The 18,958-nt window shown below is 35.3% G+C and overlaps 1 protein-coding gene across 3 annotated transcripts; it reads right to left on the bottom strand.

Annotated features, from left to right (window-relative positions):
- Positions 1-2,481: 2,481 nt before the first annotated feature.
- Positions 2,482-10,991, bottom strand: LOC111391426 (bet1-like SNARE 1-1). Of its 3 annotated transcripts, none has more exons than XM_023016642.1 (6): positions 10,867-10,991; positions 10,246-10,332; positions 3,334-3,481; positions 2,983-3,039; positions 2,830-2,889; positions 2,482-2,736 (listed from the first exon to the last, which is right to left on the bottom strand). In XM_023016642.1, exons 2-6 carry the CDS (start codon positions 10,257-10,259, stop codon positions 2,647-2,649), a joined length of 369 nt encoding a protein of 122 aa, XP_022872410.1. In that variant the 5' UTR covers positions 10,260-10,332; positions 10,867-10,991; the 3' UTR covers positions 2,482-2,646. The 3 variants fall into 3 exon arrangements, with proteins under 3 accessions (XP_022872410.1, XP_022872412.1, XP_022872411.1); XM_023016644.1 differs by having other exon boundaries at positions 10,925-10,945; XM_023016643.1 differs by lacking the exon at positions 10,867-10,991 and adding an exon at positions 10,433-10,608.
- Between the last annotated feature and the right edge of the window lie 7,967 nt (positions 10,992-18,958).

The raw sequence follows: 18,958 nt of genomic DNA on the forward strand, positions 1-18,958 counted from the left end.
AATTTATCAATTATTTTTTAATTGTTTAAAAAACATTAAAAGAATGTTATTAATATTGTAAATGTAATGCATAATATTAAATATAATAAATACTACATTATTGTGATAATCCCTAATTTTAAATAAGTTTTTAATATTCAATTACTAGTCGCTGGAGAAATAAATGAGTTGTTTGTTTTTTCAATAGTTTTCCTTTTTTATCCCAACAAAAATGAAAAAATAAAAAATAAAAATCCCATTCTGGGTTCTCAACATGTTGAGAAAATTTGGTTAAAATTGTTGTTAAGGTCTTCAAAGTAATATTGTTATCTTCATTTACGATCTTCAGCAGCCACCCCGAATTGAATCATTTGGCTTGGATATGCATTCGTAACAAGAGACGGAGGTGGTGGTGGTGTTGGCAAAGGCGGCGGCGGCGGCGGAGGAGGAGCCATAACATGGCCTGCATAATTTTTCTCGCTGATGGTGCTTCTGCATGGGCGGCCACCACCACCGGGTACGTAGGTGCAACTATTCGGTGTGGGAGTGCCACCCTGCAAAGATGGTAATAGAAGATGTTGTTCACTTTTCATCCATTCTTTTTCTTCGTCGTCTAGAATTCGACTACATTCGTACGGTTTAATACTTAGGAGGAAAAGCAATGCTATTACAGTTACAATAACATTTGGAGCCCTCATTATCTGGAAAAAGCGTAGATAAATTGTTAAGAAGCTAATGGAATAGGACTTGATATGTCTGTGGTAAGGATATATATATTTTTTAAATTGCATGAGAAAAATGAGAATGTATGACTTGAATATTTCTTGAATACCAGTTTTGAATGTTGACTGGAAGGATTTACGAAGAATAAGAAATTGAATGGGTCTGTAGTTGAAAAATAGTAAGGTTTAGTTTATACGTATCTTGAAAAACCAAAAGCACAACAAAATGCAATGGAAATGAAAAAAAAAAAAAAGAATACAAAAGTAAAAATTACAAATAAAATGTAATTTAGCAAATCTTATATGTTTGATAATCTTCAATTGGTGCTATTTATGCTACAAGCCTTTCAGCTTTTCTCTGTTAAATTTATAATCCCAATTCTATTTTGCATTTTTCTTAAAGAAATTGTGGGTCCAAGTCTTTTTTATTTTGTAAGGTTAAAGCCATTGAATTTGTTTAAAAAGGGGTAAAAAAATCAAAATAATAATATTCAATTTTGTTGCCACAACCCCAACCACAACCCCAAGTCTATAACGGCATAGTATTATATTAGAATACAAGAGCGACATATAAATCAGTCCGACATGTCAACTTCAAATTATCAACGTAGTTTCTAGGTCATCAAATTTATTGCTTTAAATAATTTAGAAGGTGTTCGATGGGGGATTAAAATTAGATTTTTAGTAAATTTTGATAAAAAAATTTGAAATGTATGGTCGAAAAGTTGTGGGACTCATGAAAGATGTGATTAAAATTGATTGTTTGACTTTGACTCAAATTAAAATATGAACCAAACAGGACTTAGTCTACAACGACATTACATTATGTTACAATATATGAATAATTAATAAACCAGTCCGACATGACTAATTCAAAGTATCAACAGTCCCTAATTCATCAATTCAACATTTGTTTTGCATCATTCAAATTGCAATAAGACACAATTAGTCATCAGTCAAATAAGCCCCATGGTCTGGGAGCTAGGGTGTCAATATAGTCAAGTTATTTAAATTATTTAAATGCAATAGTAAGAGTAGATTTATGTAGGAAAATAATGTGATTTCAAAATTGTCATGTATTCTTAATTGATTACTTTAAATAATTCTAAATAACTTATGTCCCTGTTTGTTTCTCATTTTTTCTTTATTAAAATGAAATATATGATCGTTATCCATCATATCAAGTCACCAAATTTGAATTTCTATTTCTTGTGTAGAGCCCATAACGACTATATTTTTCATTCTCATTTTTACATTAATGTGTACCAAACATGCTATATATAAATTGATCGGTAGATCTGAGGACCTGCCCCGCGCCGTTTGCTGGCCCCCAATCCTTGGTTTTCGCTACCCCATCGTACTCCAAAGTCCAAATTAATTAACGTTTCTTATATAGCTCCAGATGATTTAACTAAAATTTAGATTTTTGGTAAATTTTGATAAAATTGATGAAATATATGATTAAATAATTGACAAAATTTACAGGTCCCATAAGCCATGTTTGAAGAAAAATGAATTTTAAAAAATAGAGACGAAACATTGACTTAATTAATATTTTGTTTTTTCAATAATTTTTTATACCAAGTGACAATTTATAAGATCAAAAACTAGAAAGTTATCTGGCGACGTGGAGAGCAATTGCAAAAATTGGGGATTGAGCAAATAGATCGAGGACTAAAATGTCCATTTCTAAACATAGGAGATGAACATGTTTTTCTCCCCTTTTCATATCTACTGTCGAACATCCTTAATTTTTCAAACGAATATTAAAAGCCAAAGAAATTGCTAACCGTCCCATATATTCAAGTGCAAGTTGCATGAGAGTCCCTTCATAGAGATTACAAGGTCATGACATGTTACATTCTGATGATGACTATCAATGAAGCAGTCACAAAAATCGCCGGTCCAAAGGAAGTTACTGAGTTTCTCGCATTTTTATCCCCACTTACCTGGTGAGATAGTAGATAATGAGAAAAATAACCACAAACAATGCCACAAGCGTAAACATATTCCTGCTTGATTTGGTCTCGAACACCTACAAAAAGTAACACAATCATACTAAGAAAATTAAGCAACCAAAGGAAAAGTTAAGGTAATGGCAACAGAGTAAATGCTAGGTCTCGCATACCATCTTAAATTTATCCATGGTTCCCGATAAAACTCCCCTTGAAGCATCCATGTCATTGCCCTAAAAACCCGAAGTTAGAAAAATCAAGTACATTACAATGATACTGCTAATAAGTATTCAAGATAACGGAAAATGTTTCTCCTGTATACACACCATCCTGTCCAGCACACTGTTATGAGCCTCGACCTCCTCATGTACATCACCTGACAACTGTTAATGCAGAGCATGCTCAAGACTTGGATAAGAAATATATAATAAAAAGCTAAAAATACACAGATGATTTCCATATTTCATACAACTAAATAGCCAACATATGTTAAAACAATAAATATAATTGACGTTTTTTCCACTTTCACTGAATGCTTTAAGAGCTAAAAATTTCACACATGTATCAAGAAATCGTCAAAATAATAGCACAACTTTGCTATCTACCTGTCTGTAAGGTAAGAAATAATTTTGTTTTTTCCACCAAGAAACGATCAATTCCAGCAATTACAAACTTACTCTTTTCAGCAGACTAACTCGGTCTTGCAACCCATCAATTGCTCTGTCATTCTCTTGTTCATCAATTTCACGAGAGGAATAAGAAGATGAAGCCCTGATACCACCTTCCTCAATACCATCAAAAAGAGCAGCTCTAGTATTTCGCTCCCTGAATTAGAAGGGATGTAGTGAAGTACTAGAATGGGAGGATATCAAAGAACAGGTTCTTCAAATGTTTTATAAACAAACTCAAAAAGACTAGAGTACATTGTGAATAGTGAATATAATAAACTTGATTTCCAAAAACTCACTAGTAAAGATTCCAATACACGATGACCCTCAGATTCAAGAGCTTTAGGCTTACTGGGATTAAAAGGTCTTGGTGACATTTACAGGATTGCTATTTATCCAACTAAGACATGTATAAAACTGAGATATTCTGCTACAATTGTTAGAGAACACATTACATTATGTGTGAAGAAAATAACCATCTAAAGGTCCCTTTAGCTTTCTGGATGAACCCTTTCACTCTGTTTTACCATGACCATTAGTGTCAAGATTGTGAAAAAAGGGAGAACTAGTGTCATACCTTGAGAAAACATATGTAACATCTTATTGTTGATTTCTTCCCCCTTTTCAAACAAATCAAGTGAAAATTCAGATTTTTTATGGTGAGACGATTGTTTATTCAATTGTTTTTGCTGGGTGTTAACATGAATATAAAATATGGGGACTATCCTCACTTCATCTTTCTAACCAATTATGGTATTCACATGCAAGATTGTAAAGCATAATTACTCTCTTATGCAGTAGAATGTAAAGCAATAGGAAAGGAAATTCATCAGTAAGCTGTTCTAGTTTATAAAATAGTTGAGGTTGACAAGGTTTTACTGTAAATGGACACAGTTAAAATGGTTATAGAGACAATCTTCTTTGGAGGTAACAATTTTGAGAACCTTAGGAAAATGAATTCCAGTTGAATTCATGTGATCAAGGGCTCCTCCGTAAAACCATATCTACACTTTTACTCTGCATTCTTTTCCTTTGTCTACAATAGGTAAACTCCAAAACCTAGAAAAACCAATACTTGATACTGACAAGTTCAACAAATGAATCATCGGGACGTTCATTAGTGCTAAACCAACACCAACAGAATCGAACTCCATAATCCCAGAAGCCATATTAGCCTTGAAACACAAATATTTTATGTCATTTATCCAGAGTGAAAATGATGTAGCGGAAAATTATAAGGAAGATGAACAATCACAAAAATGAGAAAACTCTTAAGGAAAATTTTATTGAATTCAAAAATTGTCACCTCAAAGGGCTTACAACGCCTTAAATAGAAAAAAACCTAGCAAAATTCGGAAAATAGAATAAAAAGATATTTTTCCAAAAATAGAAAAATATGAGATAACTACTAAGATGGAAAATCCTTATCTTCAGGATCATCCTCCAACAAACGGAATATAAATCCGAATTTTATGGAAAAAGATATTACAAAAACAAAAATTACCATAAATAGCAAAAAGGCCTAAACGAGGGCCTAAATGATGAATTTTGTCCAAAATTGGCCTTGCGTCAGGGCCGAAGGCGTTGAGTTTTATTCATTGACTCGATTCTGATCGAATTAGACTAGCAATTTGCCAAAAACAAACCAACCCGAAGTTATCATGAAATAAAAAAAAAACATTATTTTGCCTTGCGACGGTTCCATTTCATCATAAACTCTAATCCCTTATACACTTCATCATTCTCCCCAAGGTGGGAAAAATTCGCTCTCGAATTTGACGGGAAAGGAGCTTCATCATCATCAGAATTATCACCACGAAATGGCACCAAATGCTTGATATTGAACACGTCAGATGTACGAATATGACTGGGCAGCTTCAAACGGTAAGCATTCAAATAGATCTTCTCAATGACCTCCAATGAACCAATCTTCTTCGCAGTAAGCTTGTTGTATTCATGAGCAGGAACACGATCCTTTGTTAACACCGCTCAAGCAAAGTCACCTACCTCAAATTCAAAATGTCGGCATTTAAGATCCGCAGCACACTTATACTCAGTGACAACAGCCTGCAACTGATCATGAGCCTGTGAGGGAACCTGCTACAATTGCTGAATAAAGTCATCGGCCTTACTATGCATTTTAACAGAAGTAGAAACTGGAACCAAATCAAGAGGACCACGAGGAACAAGGCCATACACCACCTGGAACGGACTAAAACCTGTACTTCGGTTAACAGCATGATTGTGAGCAAATTCTGCTTAACACAACTTCTAATCCCACGACTTGATGTGATCACCAACCAGGCAACGTAATAAATCATCCAAGGCACGGTTAACAACCTCTGTTTGACCATCTGTGGTGATGTGCACTGCTGAAGTCCAACCGTGTATTTACCGAGCGCCATAAGCTGCGCCATAAGTGGCTGAGGAAACGAGTATCCCGATCAGACACAATAAATGTAGGTAGTCCATGCAGGCGATAAACCTCACGAAAATACAGTAAGGCCACATTGACAGCATCTATAGTCTTTTTGTAGGGATGAAATATACCATCTTTGAAAATCGATCAACCACTACGAAGATCGAATCAAACCCAGGTTGAGTCCTGGGGAGTCCCATAGCGAAATCCATGCTCACGTCTGTCCAAGCCTGGGTTGGAATAGGCAGGGGCATATATAGGCCCACATTTGTCGCCTTGACCTTGGCCAAGTGGCAAACCCGACAACGCTCCACAAACTTGCCGACATCTTTGCGCAATGATGGCCAAAAGTAAGAAGCAGCAACAAGCTGCAATGTTCGGTCACGACCCACATGGCCCTCATTATGCAATTCTTGAATGAGCTTCAACCTCAAACTGCCCTCTGGAATACACAACTGATTGCTATGAAAAAGAAAGCCATCAACCCATGCAAAGTTCGACTGCACACCCTCTTGCAACTTTTGAATAACATGGAAAAAGTATGAGTCAGTAGCATATAAGTCACACAAACAGTCAAAACTTGGAACCTCCACTCGCATTTTTGTAAGGAGAGTTTGGCGCCTACTCAATGCATCTGCAATTTTGTTAAGGGCACCTGCCTTGCGCTTGATCACAAAGGTAAACTGCTGTAAGTAAGCAATCCAAGAGGCATGTCGAGCAGATACCTTATCCTAAGTACCAAGGTGTTTAAGGGTGTTATGATCTGTATACAAAATGAACTCCTTATGGAACAAATAGTGATGCCAATGTCGAACGGCCTGGACTATTGCATAAAACTCCACATCATAAGTACTATATCGAAATTTCGGGCCAGAAAGCTTCTCACTGAAATATGCAACAGGGCCGTTGTTCTGACTCAGCAAACCACCAATACCCACTTTCGAAGCATCACAATATAGCTCAAATGGTTGGGTAAAGTCAGGCAACACCAAAACTGAAGTAGTAGTCAACTTCTGCTTAATCAATTGGAAAGACGACTCTGCCTCGTGAGTCCACTAGAACCTACCATCCTTCATGCAATCTGTAATTGGTGCCATGATGCTATTGAAATGTGGTATGAACCTGCGATAGAAGGAAGCAAGACCATGAAAACTCCGCACCTCAGTGACAGTCTTGGGCTGTGGCCACTGACTTATCGCCTCTACTTTAGATGTATCAATTGCTAACCCCGCCTTTGACATCACATAACCCAGGAACACACCACTATCAGTAAGAAATGAACACTTCTTCACTGCAGCATATAATTTATCCCTGCGAAGAACTGAAAGAACTTCTCGAAGGTGCTGGACATGATCATCATCATTAGCACTATAAATTAAAATATCATCAAAGTAGACCACAATAAATTTATCGATGAATGGGTGAAGAGCATGATTCATAACCCGCATGAATGTACTGGGTGCATTTGAGAGGCCGAATGGCATGACTAACCACTCGTACAATCCTTCCCTCGTCTTAAATGCAGTCTTCCACACAAGCACCGATAAGCTGGTCCAACAAATCATCCAGGCGGGGAATAGGAAAGCGGTAACGCACCGTAATCTTATTGATCACCCTACTACCCACGCACATGCGCCACGTGCCATCCTTCTTCGACATGAGAAGAGCAGGAACAACACAAGGACTAAGACTCTCCCTGATGTGTCCTTTTGCCAGAAGCTCCTCAACTTGCCTGCGCAACTCCTCATGCTCAGTGGGGCTCATTCTGTAATGCGCTCGGTTAGGCAGGGCAGCACCAGACACCAAGTCAATCTGATGCTGCATATCCCGCAATGGTGGTAATCCATCTGGAAGCTCTTCTGGGAAAACTTCATGAAACCCCTTCGGCAATGGCTGAACTGCGAGAGGGACTTCATGCTCATTGTCAATCAACTTTCCCACGAGCACATACACTACCCCAGACTCCTCCATCTCTGTCTCGAACTTCTTTTTGGTCAGTAAATTGGCGTTGTTCTCAATTGTTTGTACTGAACCCTTATCCGGTAGTAACACAATTTTCTTTCCCCCAAACAGAAAGTTGTACGTGTTGGTATATCCATCATGCAGTGAGTGCCTGTCAAACTGCCACGGCCTCCCTAACAGTAAATGACACGCATCCATCTCTACTACATCACATAAAACCTGATCCTTGTAGGTAGGTCCAATTGAGAAGCTGATTCGAGCACGTTGAGACACTTCTATGTCGTTCCCTCTCTTCAGCCAGGCTAATTTGTACGGTTTGGAATGTTTCTCAGTCTGCAAACCCAACTTCTTAACGACCTCCTCAACCACCACATTCTCGCAACTACCAGAATCAATAACAAATTTACAAACCTTCCCTCCAACAGTACATGTCGATTGAAAGATATTGTTACGCAACCAATCAGTGTTATTCTCCAAGGGAGTTAGGAAACTCCTCCTTACCACCAGTGCCTGACCCACATCACCAACCACAAACTCTTCCTCTTCTGTTGCTTCTTCTACGCTTTCACCGTCAAATACGGGCGAAACATCATAATCGCCATTCCCCTCATCAACAAAAAGTCCCCTGCGCGGATTCTTGGGGCACTCAGACTACCTATGGTCCATAACTCCGCATCCAAAACAACGAATACTAACCCCAGGACGTGTTGGTTGTTGGATAGGATTTGTTCTAGGAGGACCAGATTGAGCAGGATTACCAGGACGTGTCACCTGCTGTTGTGGGTTACTGGAAGAACTCCCTGCAATGAAAGGACTAGTAGTTCTCCTGGACTGTTGCTTCTCCATCTGTATTGCCCTCTGATGTGCTTCAGAAACTGTCACAGGATCAAACATAGTGAGAGTATCCTGTATTTGGGGACGAAGACCACCCACGTACCGTGACACCAACTGTTCCTCCGTCTCCATCATCTCGTTCCTCGTAACCAACATATAAAAATTCGTGGTCACCTTGACACAGATTCTGCAGTTGTTGATACATGGTCCGCACATAATTGTAAGGCAGAAACTATTTCTTCATATGCTTCTTCAATTTGTCCCACGATGCAAGCTTGGGTTTTTCTAGCCTGGATCTCGTCACTTTAGTCTGCTGCCACCATGCCGCTGCTCGCCCACGAAGCCTCGTCACAACGAGAGGCACACATATATCGGCAAGAACCTCTTTAAACTCCAAGATCTCCTCCACTGCAGTCACCCAATCCAAGAATTCCTCTGGACTCAACCCACCATAAAATTCTGGAATATCAACCTTAAATCCTGATTCCCAACGTCGGTTCTCCTGACCACCCCTTCTCCTGCGAACTGGCAGATCCAATGGTTGTTCAAGCGGTGCAAACGGATTCTCATCATCAAAATCCTCAAACTGTTGGGCTGCAGGCGCAGGCTGCTGCGGCATAAGCGCAGCGATCTGCTGTGTCAGCAATTTCACTTGTCGACGTAGCTGTGCGATTTCATCACGTCTATGTACCTCCTCTACCGCGGCATCACGAGTTTCAGGACGTCTCCTTGACAGCATGGTGAAGGAACGATTTCGGCTCTAATACCAACTGACGTAGTGGAAGATTATAGGGAAGATGAACAATCACAAAAATGAGAAAACTCTCAAGGAAAATTTTATTGAATTCAAGAACTGTCGCCTCAAAGGGCTTACAACGCCTTAAATAGAAAAAAACCTAGCAAAATTCGGAAAATAGAATAAAAAGATATTTTTCCAAAAATAAAAAAATATGAGATCACTACTAAGATGGAAAATCCTTATCTTCAGGATTATCCTCTAACAAACGGAATATAAATCCAAATTTTATGGAAAAAGATATTACAAAAATAAAAATTACCATAAATAGCAAAAAGGCCTAAACGAGGGCCTAAACGATGGATTTTGCCCAAAATTGGCCCTGCGTCAGGACCGAAGGCGCTAAGCTTTATTCATTGGCTCGATTTTGATCGAATTAAACTAGCAATTTGCCAAAAACGAACCAACCCGAAGTTATCATGAAATAAAAAAATAAAAAAAAACACTATTTTACCTTGCGACTGTCCCATTTCATCATAAACTCTAAACTCTTATGCACTTCATCAGAAAACTACTCAATTCTAGTTCTTAAAAATGTTTTATGCTCATATAGCATGTGTCAAAACCAACACCACTTTATGCAAGAAAATAGTTCAAATAAGCTTTTGAAATCCTGACATATTTCACTAGCATCAATCATCTAAGAAACAAATAAAATCCTTGAATTCGTATGCACTACAAAGTAGCTGTTTGATGGACTTATAATTTAATACATTTCTACCATAAATTATAGCAACCATACAATGTAAAATACAAGTCAATCAATGCTACATGCAAAATTTCCCATCCTTCTTAATCCATAATTTTCAACATTATCTTGTAGGGGGAAAAAAATTGAGACAGTAATGCAATTGTAAGGTACAGTTTGTAAACACATTGTTGAAGTAATAAGATAATTAGTGGCAAAAACCTTCTAGAATTCATGGCTAAGAAGACCAAATTATCTGGAGATCACTTTTGGATATCAATACCTTGCCACAGCTTAGGGTTCGAAATTCTGCATTCAAAAAGATTATAAATGAACATTAGAACTCACACGAGGCATAAAGAATTCAAATCGTGAATCTCAAGTGGTAATTTTAATGAAGGACCGTAACTTGATATTACGGTGGAAATTACAGATCTGAAGGAGTGTGTCTCAACTTACTAGAGGGAGAAACAATTCTCCTAAACTAAGATTCATTAGATATTTAGAACAAGATTAAACCAACTCGTTCAATTTCGAACGAAGAGGCAATCATATTTGGACAGACAGACAGTGGCAGACATAAAATGTAATTCGAATAAAAAAAATTATAAAAAAAATTAAAAAGGTAAAATGGAGAAGAAGAAGAAGCAACAATCGGTTAGTAATTTCAAAGATCCGAGACAGAATAAAAACAGAAATGATATTAAAAAATTACGCCCCTAAAAATTCAAATTATTACACACATCCAAATGCATCAATCAATATGAGCAAGAATAAATCAATCTATTAAAAATGAAAGCGATATTTTAATTGAATTAAATCAATATGGAAAAACGCAAGTACCTTGGGAGGGAGAGCTTTTCTGAGAAACGAATTGAGAAGCAGAATGGGTTTTACTTACCGTTAACGTTACAACATGTTTGCTATCAAAAAGTAAGTATAATTTTTTTATTTAAGCACTGTATTCAGTTTGTTATTATTATATACTCATATTTTAACACTTGAAAAGTTATTTGCAAAGCTTTTAGCTAAATGAAAATAATTCAAGAACCAGTGTATTATTATACCCTCATCAAATCCGATATTTCATTTCATTTTAAATAATAACCAGACAAATACAAAAAGAGATTTTCCGTAAATATTACTTCATTCCTAGATTATAAATAAACGTACATAAATTATTCATTTTCTAATATACTCGTTCTTAAGGTCAAGTTAATGTTACACCAATCATATATTAACGTAGTTGACCTCAAATTTATCGGAATAAAGCTTAATTTGTTGTAGTACAGTCACTATAGTGGTATAAACAAACATTCGCGTATCGTTGAAGTCACGAATATTTATCTTAAACATAGTTTTATTACAATGAAAAATCACCATCTGCAAGGGACAAATGTTTATTACAAGCAAGATAAAGCAATAGCAGCAAAGTCCTTAATGCTTATTTCTTTTCAACAGGCTTATTCTTGAAAAACTCCTAGGCAACTTCAGCATCACAGATTTTCCCAGTGAAAGTGCTGAAGAATTCTTTTGGCTGGTTCAATCAATATGTCATGAGATGGAATTAAAATCGAGCCAATTGTTGTCCTAGCCTAATTTGAATGTGTTACCACTTGATATATTGGACTAGTGAATTTCCCGTTACTTATTTCCCGAAAGGAAAACAGGGAAAGAGTTCAGTTTCAGTAATTGCCTCCGGAGGTGCCTTCAACTGGAGCCCCGGGATGACAAGAAAGGCATTGGGCAGAGGCTCAACACCCATCCATTTGCCCTCCAAGAACACCTGAAGTCCTGGTACTGAACATTGTTGAAGCATACTTATGAGATTAGGATCACGATGTTCAGGCATTCCCAGTGTCAAACTTGGATTAGGACATGAGATATGATGATTAATAGACAGCAACTGAATTTTACTTAGATCACTGACGAAATCCCCCGGTTCCACTCCAAGTCCTTATGAAATCAGATTCAAAATCCCTAACAGAAACGTCCTCACTTCAACACCATATGCACCACCAACTTCTCTGAAAAGAAAACGTGAAAATCCTATCCATTACCTACCAACCCGACTTTTTTTATTTCACTATTCGTGAAAAATCAAGCAAACAAAGATAAAGAATTATACCGGTATCTGACTGGCCTTTCTGGCTAATGTTGAATGTGATCTTCAATAGGATGGCATTGATGAGTGAAATTATCTCTCTGATAATTAGTGGTGGCAATGGCTCGGCTCGACCCTTAATCGCACGAGCTAGCGCGAGCCGAGCGAAATTGGGCGAGCACGGCTCAGCCCACGAGCTAGTGGCTCGTCCGAGCTCGTCCAAATTTTTTATATTTTTTTTAAAGAGTTTTACAAATAAATGAAATAATAGAAAACACTTTTAAAAAAAATAAAAAGTGTTAAAAAATACAAATAATTGAACGAAAATAATTTTTTATTTATATCATATTGTAATACTTTTTATAAAGTATAAAATATTTATATAATGAAGACGAATTATTTTTTGAAATACATTTACAAAAAAATATATTTTTTTTATTTCTTTTTAAAGTAGATAAAATGTAAACCCTTCTCCTTTATTTGGGTTTGGGACCGGCTACATCAATTTTAAGTAGGCAGAGTTAAAATTGTACACGAACAACTTGTTGTAACGTGTACAATTTTTAAAGAAAATTAAATTTAACAATTAAAAAATAAAGAAATTTTGATTAATATAATTAAATCAAATATCATTTACCTGATGACATGCAATTTCAGCGTATTTTTCTTGTAGTCGAAAATGAACGTCCTATCAATCCTTCACGCACATTAACGCTTCCAAAACATCTTTTTTCAGTCGGCTTCTGGTATCGGTCAAAACCCTTTTACCTGCACTAAAGCAAATTTCGAAGCAACAGTGCTAACCAAAGGTGTCAGCAGATCTTTCGCAATTGCAGAAACAATTGGCCAACGCCTTTCATACTTTCGCTAGAATTCAATTACTTCTTCTAAATTTTTTTTAATTGTTTTGTCTATTGGCATATTATGATTGAAGTAATCAATTAATTTGGCAGGCATCGCATTTTGAGTTTCGGCCAATGTTTGATGAGATACAAATGTAGACGACATGACACTAGATGAATATATTGCAGTTGCATCATAACTAAATGTATTAATGCTTTGAAATAAATTCATTGTTTCGGCATCATCTTCTTCAATTTCAGCAGAAGAAGTAGGTGCAGAGGGTACCCGACTAACATTAGCACCCATTCTTTCCACATATAAATCATACATTCCACATAATATTTGCTCTAAATTCTTATAGGTGATAAGTGTATCAAGTATTAAAACTTTATTGATTTGATCAATTACGTATTTAGTTCCCGAAATATTATATCGAGGGTCCCTTGCGCATGCTAAAAGAAATAATATAGGCAGTTCTTCCCAATATTTTCTAAACTTTAATTTCATAGCAATTATAATTTCACTAAAAGCAGGATCATTTTTATATTTATGAAATATTCTTACAATTATATAAAAGCGTTCAAGCACCATACAGCTTGTAGGATAATAAATGCCCGATAAAATCTTTGTGGTCTCATAAAAAGATATCAAAAATCGTTTAACTTTCAAAACTAAAATCCAATCAAATTCATTTAATATACCATCGTCATCATTTCTAACGTGTCTATTGTTATAAAAGTCAGTTATTAAATTTTCGAAATCTTTACATGACTTTAATAACAAGAAAGCAGAGTTCCATCTATGGCCTACGTCGCTAACAAATGTTTTAGCAGTCATCACCCCTAGGTCAACACAAAAATCTTCAAATGCTTGTTTTCTACTAGGAGAGATCGTAATACATACTAATTCATTCATAATCCTTTGAAGTTCATCATTTATATGTTTTAAATCATCTTGCACAATTAAATTTAAGATATGACACACACAACGAATATGAAACAAATACCCACTAAAATCAAGTTAAAGTGTTCTACACAATTTATCAACGACTACTTTATTAACACTAGTATTATCAAAAGTAAAATATCGAATTTTAGTCTCGCAATGATATTCTCTAACAATACTGATTATAGCATTATGTATATTATTAGCATTGTAAAGAAACTCAATAATTCTAAAAGCAATAATTTTCTTATGCATGCACCAAAGTGAATTTATATAGTGTGCTGTTGCAGCTATATATGCTCTTTTATTAACCCCTTCCCATATATCAGAAGTTAAAAATATAATACCCCCATATTGTTGCAAATTCATAATTAATTGTTGTTTTGAATTATTGAAATAATTTATTGTATCGGCACGAAGAGTGTTTCGACTTACCCTAACGTACCTCGGTTGTAGATATTCTTTCACGAACGAGACGAAGTGTTAGTTGTTTGCAATAACCAGAGGCAACTCAGTGGCGAAACAAATTTCACCATTCCGGTTCGAGTATTGTCCTCCGAATACACCTACGTGGATAGGGGTGAAGTTGTAGAACCGGCGCTTGGACTGCCACATTGCAATTGTATTTGACCAGCTGGAAGAAGTCTATGTCTGACCGCACATACTTTGTAGTGGCGGTTGAGATGGGTGGTACCAATTCCTTTTTGGCATGCTAATCTTTGTTGGCAGTATTTACATACCGCTTTAGATTCTGTAAGGCCATCGATGACTTTTCCTATTGAAATCAATTTAAAGTGATCTCAACATTTTGCTTGTTTTTTAGCCTTTCGCTTTCCCCTCGCATCTGGGATGTTTAATTCAGCATCTTCATTCTCATGTTCCGCTTCGAGAATATTAATATCATCCAAATCAATTGCATTGTAGCTTCCTTGACCATGGATGTGAACATCTTCAGGTATTGGTAGGTCATTTAGACCGACAAATTCATTTGAAAATTGACTTTGCGACGTCCTAGGCGATTCACCATGATGTGGCCCACATCCTGTATCGAACAAGCTTTCAACAAATGAGCGTTGATCCATTTGTTTGATTGTTTATGATAAAATTTTAACTAGAAGAATATAAATGTAGTGAGATTGTGAGAATTGAGAATTGGATGAATTGAAATTGTAATTAATAAATTGTAAAAATTGAATTGATATTGTATATTTTTCAGTACAAGAGAGTAAAAACTCGATAATTGATATAATAAAAGAGAGTTTAGAGACTTGGAGTAGCAATTGATATGAAAAAAAATCTTTGGAAGAATATGTATTTATAGTAGAGGGGGGGGAGGGGAATTAAAAAAAAAAAATTTATTTTAGTGATCAAAATGGTCACTGAAAAAGTGACCAAAACGGTCACTTTACTTTGGGGGCTCGATGAGCCACGACAGCCCACGAGCCCCATTTTCATGAGTCGAGCCGACGAGCGGCTCGACCCTTTTGACATCCCTACCGATAATGAACCTCTTCTGTGTTGTAGTTCAATGTGCTCGAGTAAATTCTGCAACTTTTATTGATGTCATTCGAGTAAAAGCTCGCCTTGTACTCAGCTGGCATCCCAAAGAACTCCTTAAATAAACTCATCGTGTCATCCACTAAACTATCACAAACTCCATGGTTGATCACCTGCATTAACAGCTCACAACACTTGGTTTTTTGTAAATTACAGTAACAATTAGGAATCCCAAGAACTAGAAAGCATGAACCCCGAAAGATTCCAAATTCTTGGCTTGCATTAAAAATCTGCTGAATTTTCTCGACTCTGTCATGGCCTTTGGCCTTTTTGAGATTGATTATAGGTAGGGGCACAATCAAATTCTGTACAAATTAAATACTTTATTCTTAATTTTTGAATAATTCATACTTAACCTGAGAAAATGCAAATTTACATTTAAAAGACATTTTTCATTAATATTTTGCTCATCATTTTTATCCATTTGATTCGAACATAATATTTTATTAATATTTTGCTCATCACACTAAAATACATATTTACATTTAAAAATTTTGTAGAATATTTGATATAAACAATCAATTCAAGTAATCGAAAGGAAAAATATATAACAAATATTCAATACTAATAATCAATCAAATAAACACAATTCATTAAATTAGATATAATCAATTCAGACATACTCTATACACAGAAATAGGATAAGAGAAAATGCAAATTTTAATTCTAACTAATTGAAATTTTGATTGGGAAGATAAAATTTGTAGTAGATGTGATAATTTGCAGAGAAATTATAGACAAAATTTTAAAAAAATATAGAAGGGCTAAAGTTTTGGTAATAGGCGCAAGGAAAGAGTAAGATAAAGCAAAAAGAGAGGGAAAAATTTGTGATTTTGCCTTTGTTTGGTGAAGATTAAAATCATACTTTTAGTAAATTTGGATAAAAGTTGAAAAGTTAAGAATTTCATAAAATATGTTATTAAAACTAATTGTTAATTTAAATTTAGATTTCAACCGATATGAAACAGGACTTTATCACCAAAACAAAAAATTTGGGTGACCCCCCGGTTCCACCATTGATTACAGGAACAGTTGTCCCCAGGCCTTCTGTCTGTTGGGAATTCATAACTTGTTGGCAAAGATTGAACATCTATCCAGTTTGACATAAGAATTTCCATCCTTTGTTTTTAATCTTCAAATAATATTTGGGTTTTTGATGTAGCAGATGAAGATAAACACAGGTTTTATACTAGGGTTTCTTTCCATCAAGGGTAAAGGTAGAAACTGGATTTGATTAAGTTATCGCAATGTTGGTCCCAAGTAATACATATCACTTTCCTTTCCTATAATTTGATGTTTTTGACGTTGAATACAAAATTTAAATAAATAAATAAATGTGAATGTATTGAGTTTAATACTATATCAATGTATGAAGCCGCATGTTAGAGGAAAACGCGACCAATTATTTCAAAGCCCGAGCTAATAAGAAAGGCACAACTAAGCCCTTTATCACCCATCTTCTTTTGGATTTTACTTTTGAGAATTCCTTACGAGGTACAACCACCCTCGTGTTCACATGATGCTCCACGTACGGGCGGACCCAACCTTCTTGGGTTGTGGGATTAAAAATTAATACGTAACTTTTTTAAACATTATAATATTAATGAAAATAAATTAATATACATTTGATAACTTGAAAATGTCTTATAATTATATCATTATCAATATTATTAAATGAATTTTTTTACATATATAGTTTTGTTTATCATGTCATTATGGATGTTGAGCTAACGGCAAGTAAATCAAATTGGATGAGTAAATGAATTGAAATAAAATTCACATTGAATTTAGAAAGTAAATGAAATTTAAGTTTAATGAAAAAATAATTTTAAAGTAATTCAAATTACATTTAATCCGCAACGATTTTAGAAATTTTGACGTCATTTTCATGTAAAATTTTCTAATAAAATGATATAAATTATATTGGAAAATTCATCTTGCAAAAATAATAAACGTTAATGAAATAATTGATTTTTTTAAAAGAAAATGCGAGTTAAACGCCTCTTTTAGTATGTACGTTTGACGCATATTTAACTATTTTCAGTATTTGTTTGAACTATTCGATATGACTACGATATAGTTCTCAAAACGAGCTTCTAGATGACACCGGCGATTTGTAGATCCGAATAGTACATGATTATTAGCAAATTTTAAAAGTTAGCATATTATCGAAATTTTTGAAATATTAATTTGAAACAACCTATTTTAATACGTCGTAACTTTTCATATGATTAATCATTCCACACACCATTAAGAAGCAAAAAATTAGGTCATGAGCGCTTCGAAATAATATTAAGAATGCAATATTTCGACTTCATTTGACATTTGACATGTATTAAAGTAAATCGAAAATGATTTAAAACAACTATTGTTTGATTTAAAAAAAAACCAAAATTTTGTGGGATCAGTTCAATCCACATGACCCCATGTGGGTCCGCCAGTGGCTCCACGTCAAAACTATTGCTCGATTAACATTAACGATTCATATTATACTATAATATTTACCTTCATTTTGCCATAATGACATTGTTTATTGGTTAAATCTTGAATAATTCACATCCTAGATACATTTTCTGTAAGTAAATCTCGTTGGACTCAATATAGTGATAACATGCTCTTTTCTATGCAACTAATGTGAAATTTGTCCCAAATTAAATATTTGTGTTGATATATATAAAATCTTCACTCAATGACAATGCTATTTTTTGTATATTTGTATGATTTTATGTTCACACTGGTATTTAGGAGATTAATTTCGTATGCATTGTCAAATTTTCTTAAAATTAAAAATATGCCCTCAAAACGAAGCATTCGACTTTCAATCAACCTTTTTTTCTTTTCCTTTTGGTGGCAATATTCTGATATATACCTTTTGCTTTCAAGACAACTCAGCGAAAAAGAAAATTTTCATATTAAAATGAAATTATGGAAATTCAATAGTATAGAAGTAGCAGTGTTGGACCACATTTTATCCTGAATTGGCACCACTTCCACATGATTGCTTATATACACTTCATTTTTAGTCAAAAAGCAAAAATCTGAATTAGCTTTGCACAATCGGAAAGGTAAACAGCAGCAAACCAATATTGAAAATGATCCGTCTGCATCAGAATAATAAAGCTTCTCAACACAGTAACCAAACTCTCCACGAAAACATGTTCCTCCGCTCGGCGTCCACACGTGACACCCGAACCCAAATCCGGGTTCCCAAAATTCCTCCTGAAATTAACTATCACTGGACAGGGTCGAAGCACACCCTATAGCACAAACCAAACCAAATGCACAATCAGAAGGTCCCTTGCCAATATTGTCACCTTCAATGATTTCTAAAGCATTACAGATATCTCCAAAACTGTACCTACACTCCATGAGTCCATTGGCATTACAAGAACACAGTGTACCCGCTAAAATTGGTGGCAAAGCGGAATCACCAACACTCCCTTGAGCAAAGTTCTTAACTGACCCAGAGCCAAACTTGAGAGGTAC

Source organism: Olea europaea, unplaced genomic scaffold (assembly GCF_002742605.1).
Source record: "Olea europaea var. sylvestris unplaced genomic scaffold, O_europaea_v1 scaffold792, whole genome shotgun sequence".
NCBI lineage: Eukaryota > Viridiplantae > Streptophyta > Magnoliopsida > Lamiales > Oleaceae > Olea > Olea europaea.